The sequence below is a fragment of the Populus euphratica genome, unplaced genomic scaffold (genome assembly GCF_000495115.2).
Source record: "Populus euphratica unplaced genomic scaffold, PopEup_1.0 scaffold93.1, whole genome shotgun sequence".
NCBI lineage: Eukaryota > Viridiplantae > Streptophyta > Magnoliopsida > Malpighiales > Salicaceae > Populus > Populus euphratica.
Window position 1 is genome coordinate 1,229,302 of NW_011499873.1, and position 6,000 is coordinate 1,235,301.

Consider the following 6,000-nt stretch of genomic DNA (forward strand, 5'->3'; position numbering starts at 1 on the left):
CAAAGTTTGATTTATAAATTAATTTAATATTAAAAAATATAAAAAAAAACAATGAAAAAAAATCCGAGTTAAACTTGCTAAACCTATCAAATCCACTATCTGAACATGATATCAAAATAACTATATAAAAGAAAAGGTAAAAAAAATGAATACTAGCTTCTAATAAATATAGTGATTATAAACGAAATTAAAAAAATAATTAAAATTAATTTAGCTTGATTTTTAAAGCTTGCTATACAGATTATAAAATTAAATTGAAGTACAAAAATAAATTTTAAAAAATAATAATATTAAATTTCCAACCAAATAAAATAATTACGGACAGAATTAAAAAAAAATGAAAAAAATGAAAAAGAAAAATAACATTATTTGCTGAGGGGTGATGTAAGACGCGGCTTCACTTGGTCTCTTGATTGAGTCTCAAATGTTGTTTATTAGTCAAAAGGTCGCCCCGCAGTAAACAGTTTGATAAAGACATGTTTATTAAAGGGACGCATCCACCTATTGGTGGTGACGTCCATGATCCTGTATGGACGGCAACTTGAGAGAAGAAGGGCATCTTTACTATTTACGAGTGTGTTCTACCTTACTTTTTAAAATATTTTTTATTTTAAAATTATTAAAATAATATTTGTTATATCAATAAAATATAAAAAAGTATTATTATATAAAATATCAAAACAATTAAAAAATATAAAATAATATATTTTAAAACTAATATATATATACACACACATATTAAATACAATTACACCATAAAGTTAAACATAAGCGGAAGGTCAACATGATAGACATTACCAATAGTTGAAGCAAAAATGATCTATCACGAATTTACGTGGAAAAAAGAAAATGATCAATCACAAGATGCCTGTCTCGGATGAACCTAGCTTCGCTACCATCTGGTGGGAAAATCTCAGACTTGTTTTGCATAGCTTGATATATATACATTAATCTTTTTATATAAAAACCTTAAATTTATTATTTTTTTAATTAATTATAAATATCCAGGTCACTTTACACTTGGTTAATTTTTTGATATTTTAAAGTTAATAACTATGATTCTAAAAATTATGATACTAAAATTAATAATTTTTAAAAAATATATTAAAAACTTGACTAGTTAAATTACAATCTGAAAATTATCCTTCATGTGGGATTCTCCAAGAATACATGAAACTCATCAAACATGTAGCTAATTGCCGATCTTATGTGAGAGGTTTGAACCTGGGGTTTTCCAGGGGGAAGGGATGAAGGACTAATTTTGCCATTAAATTATTAGAGTAGCCTAAAGCAAGCTGCTCGTCACCGTCCAGGGACCACCTGGTGGTGATGAAAGCACCGGTATTAAACATTCATAATCGAAGTCAAAGCACCACATAATTGGTCCAATCTTTAATTATAAGCAGATATTCAAAGGGATATCCATTAAAATTAATGCAGCCCTGTTCTTCTTCTTCTTCTTCTTTTTTTATCATATAAATATTATACAGCGTTCTTCAACCTTTGTTGTTAAAAAACTGGTTAGAGACGAGATTCACCCGTATGTACCCAGTAAGAGATGAGATTCATTGGCTATTCTATCATAAGGACCACGAGATTCCATTCTTTAAAATATTTTTTTTCATGTGCAGTGGTGCTGAATGCTGATGCAGTACCTGTTCTTATGTTCATTTAGCCTATTAATTAATTTCCCTGGCTGGAGTTGGAAAATCTGACCTTGTCAATATGACCCAACCCTGACACAAAACACACCTCCATCTGTTAAGAAATTTTAGGTCTAAACTTTTTAAATTCACTTTTTAAAAAGTGTATTTTATAAATTGAAGTGGTGAATAAGTAAAATCTTGAGTGTTTTAGATTCTTATATAAAATATATATTTTAACTTAAACTCAAAATTTATTTTATAAATTTTAAATTCTTTACCATTATACCACACCCTCTCGAACTACATAAACTACACGCAATTGATGTCTCCATGCTTTCAGTGTTTCGTATGTTTTAGGACCTCATTCCATGTAAAGTCTAGGAAACTAGGACATGTTAGGCAATTCCTACCCTGTTCATTCTGTTTTTACATTTGGAAAGTGCACATGTAAAATTCAAAATTTTTTGTTTTTTTATATCGTTTTCATGTAAGTTTTTTTTTTTTTAATCCCTCCTTATTTTTTAAAAAAATTTCTTAGATTTATTAGGCTAATAGTATGATAACCATAATACTAAACTAAAATTTCTTAGATTTATTAGGCTAATAGACACGTCTGATAACCATAATACTAAACTAATGTTTTTTTTTTTTTTTATCTTTTAATATTAAATTATTTAAGAATAAATAGCATAATTTATTTTATATTTTATAATTTTTTTATTTTTATAGATTTATTACTGTTTTAAATAAGTTTTTATTTTTATGTTAGGAGTTAATTTTATTATTATATATTTTTTTGTTATATAATTAAAAAATATTCTATAAAAAATAAATTTATAAATTTAATGAAGTTTATGACATGATTTACTAGGAATGAGATAAATTCAATATCTCATTATTTTAATAATTTTTATTAAAAAAATTATCATTAAAAATTCGTAGAGCTTTTTCTCAATACTCTTACATTTAATTTCGCTGAGAAGGTACAAAAAAAAAAGGACAGCCAGGAGCTTAGGCAAAACAAAAAAAAAAGAAAGAAAGCAAGACAGCAAGACACTGAAAATCGAGGAGCAAAAGAGCAAATAACAATAAGAAAAAAGAAAGAAATTTACAAATCAGGGTCAGAAGGAGAGGTCCAAATAGAGGCGGATAGTAAACGTCTAGATTTCCAACCTAGGACAAGCCTGTTGCTAGCCAATTCCTCCACCCTGTACCCATCATTAAAAACTCCCAGCAAAAGCTTTGCTTGACAATGATTTGCAAAGCTTACTTTAACTGGCTGAAACCCCCCCGCAGCCAACCACTCCCCCCATGGGCAAACCTCTTCTCCACGTGCCCTATAGATCCGAGCCAATGACCCGGCAATCCTGGGCCCCAAAATCACTCTTTCAACTAAAGCCCGAGCCCGACCCTGCATTGGAAAACCCGCCTCCATCGAATCATAAAAGGCAGAGTAGTGGTGCAATGAGTCCATGAACCGACCCACAAACCCTCCATCCCCAATGGGCCCCACCTCCTCCTCCACCATGGTTATTAATCTCGGATTCAATGTCTTGGCTCCGGATAAAAACGAAGCAACAGAATCGGGTGCCCGGTAACTAAAATGAGGAAGGTGTAACATACAATTCATGACCAATGGCTCCCCTTTAACTAACTTCAAAGCAGATGGTCTAAATGTTTCATCGGAGTCTAACCTGCACTGATGGAAAGAAAAGGGTTGACCGATTGATGCAGCAAAGGCCACTAAACGACGTCCCGTTTCTTGGACGGTCCCAATAGACCTCCGATTACTGCCACCCCTTGACATAGCTGTGATCCTAAGGTGTGGGGTCGGTGGGCCATCCTTCCTGGAAACTAAAGCTTGCATCAAAGAAGCCCATTGGATCCCTTCCATGATATCATAATCGACAATATGAATCTTCCTGTCATCAGCTACAGCTTCCAAAATTGCCTGATTGGCAGTGAAATGCCCAAACTTGACATAAGGCGACATGTCTTGCAATAGCTGAAAGGCTGCAAGAGCATCATTTTGATGGTGATGTTGTTGAGGATCGTCGCGATGGTGATGATGATAAGGCCCATTATTGGTTACCGAATGATGTTTACCACCAGTGCCTTCTAGTAAACCTTGCAAGGCATCAGTGAAATAAGCAGCTAATCTTTCCATGTTGGTTCCATCATTTGGGGACACCAACTCCTTGAGCCGAACCAATATCACCCGAGCCAGATCACTGTTCTTGTTTAGATCAGTAAGTGCCTCGGCCGCAGCTATCAATAGATGAACTAACCGCAAGCCCTTGAAATCGTTGCTGCAGCTTGTTTCTTCATCGACAAACACAGTGTCACTAGTGGACATGGAGTTGCTCGTGTCTGGTGTCAAGCGACTACTTTGATTCATTAATGCTCCATCATCCATCATGGAATCGATGAGGCCTTGAAAGTCATCGTGGGGGCCAGATAAGGCCTCCCAGTCGACCATTGGAGACCAGTCGTTCCAATTGCAGCCATGGCCATGGTCATTTTCGGTGGAAATGGTGGTGGCTGTGGTGGTTGTGCTGCTGTAGCCGGAAAAGTCGAGCTCAAATTGGGTTCCATCTATAGCCATGGCCATGGTTGAGCTGAACTAACGAGTTATTGTGTATCAACTATCTTGGGGTGTTAATTTTAAAAGGGGTTTTGGATAGGAGAAAGAGCTGAAACAAGAGACAGTGAGGGTTGTCTTTAAATCTTTCATTAAGATCATCGACCATGCCTGGGCTGTTGAATCTATGCTAGTTTGGTTTTTATATACACATTTCTGGGGTCTAATCAGACAGTTCTGTTCAATAATGAAAGTGGAACTTTGCACTGATGCCCTTGCATTATACGGTATTCATCCTTAATGGCTCGATGGATTTTCTTCTTCTTTTTTTTTACTTTGCAACAACACTAATTAATTGTTCCTACGGGGCACTCCTGAGTCCTGATTAGTTGCGTCTCGAAATATGAAATCATGACTTTCATACGAGTAGATTAACTAGGATTATTTATTTATTTTGACAACCTAGAATTTTTGTATCATTTCTTGGGCGAAAACTTTTGCTAGGCGCGAGGAAGAAAATAAAAAACATTTCTTTGAAGTTTACTTTTAGATGGTGACTAACAATTTTTTAATGGTATATCTTTCCTAGACAAAATATTGGATTAATAAAAAATTTTAAATAAATTTTTTTAAAAAAATAAATGTATTTAAGTGAAGATATGTTGTGTATAAAATTAGTCAGACTTGGCATGCTATGTCAAGCCTTATAATAACTAGTTACATGTGTTTGATAGTGTGTCAAGCTTTGGGTATACTTGCGTTAGTTATATCCAAAAAATAATTAAGTTTAATATTATTAATTTTAAAATTTTTATATAAAATTATAAAAAAAATATTTTTCAACAAATATACTTAATTAAGCAACTATATAATTTACTAAGACCTTTAAATGTATTAAAGTTTTTTATGGCTAGCCATAACATCATATTTTAAGTAAATAAAATAAATAGAATACAGTTCATAAAAAAACTTATTAGTTATAAATACATCATAAAATTTTCAAAATAAAAGTTTATGACTTTTTATATTTTAAAATAAAAATATTTAGATTTTAAAGAATTAATTAATTTAAAACTCAAGAATAATGTTTTTGTTTCTAGAATTTAAGGGTTTTAAAAGTTTTTTAATATAATTTTTATAAAAATATTAACTTTAACACCAAATAACTTTTGAATTCTTTCGATTGAAACTGTTTTTGAAAATATTCAAAATTTCTATTATAAACTTGAAGTTTCTTAGATTCTTTTTTTAAAAAAATTCAATGACATGAACATATTGATTAACCATACATAAAATAATTTTTTATCTATATATTTTGTATTTTAATACATCGTGATAACAGATATTTTTTTTGCATGCACATTTAACCTTCGTAGGTGGGCTCTAGAGTTATTTTCTATATTATTATCATCTCTTTTTTTTCTTGCCTTTTAAAATGTTTTAAACTTCAATTTTGGACCAGTCTTATCTAGGCTAGAGAATAGATACGCCCAACCTTATTTTAAGTTGCTTGAGGCAACGATCTCTAATCGCATTCAAAACCAAGCAGCTTGTCCAAACAAATGGGACAGGCACTGATGAAAACTAATCTCCTAATTTTGGCTGTCTTAACAAGTTGTTGTAAACTGTAAATGGACAGACGGTTAAAAGTGAGAGGAATGAAGAAAATCATGTAAGCATATTAATAATGGAACAGTTGCATGCCTGTCACCCCCGCGGTGCTTTATCTGTTTACTGGGCTTGCAGGATGTTCAGTGGGTCGTGGGGATTAGG

The 6,000-nt window shown here is 32.4% G+C and overlaps 1 protein-coding gene across 1 annotated transcript; it reads right to left on the reverse strand.

Annotated features, from left to right (window-relative positions):
* Positions 1-2,702: 2,702 nt before the first annotated feature.
* On the reverse strand, positions 2,703-4,428 carry LOC105127833 (nodulation-signaling pathway 2 protein). The gene has a single exon (XM_011029277.1). The coding sequence runs from the start codon at positions 4,255-4,257 to the stop codon at positions 2,755-2,757; it is 1,503 nt and encodes a 500-aa protein (XP_011027579.1). The 5' UTR covers positions 4,258-4,428; the 3' UTR covers positions 2,703-2,754.
* Between the last annotated feature and the right edge of the window lie 1,572 nt (positions 4,429-6,000).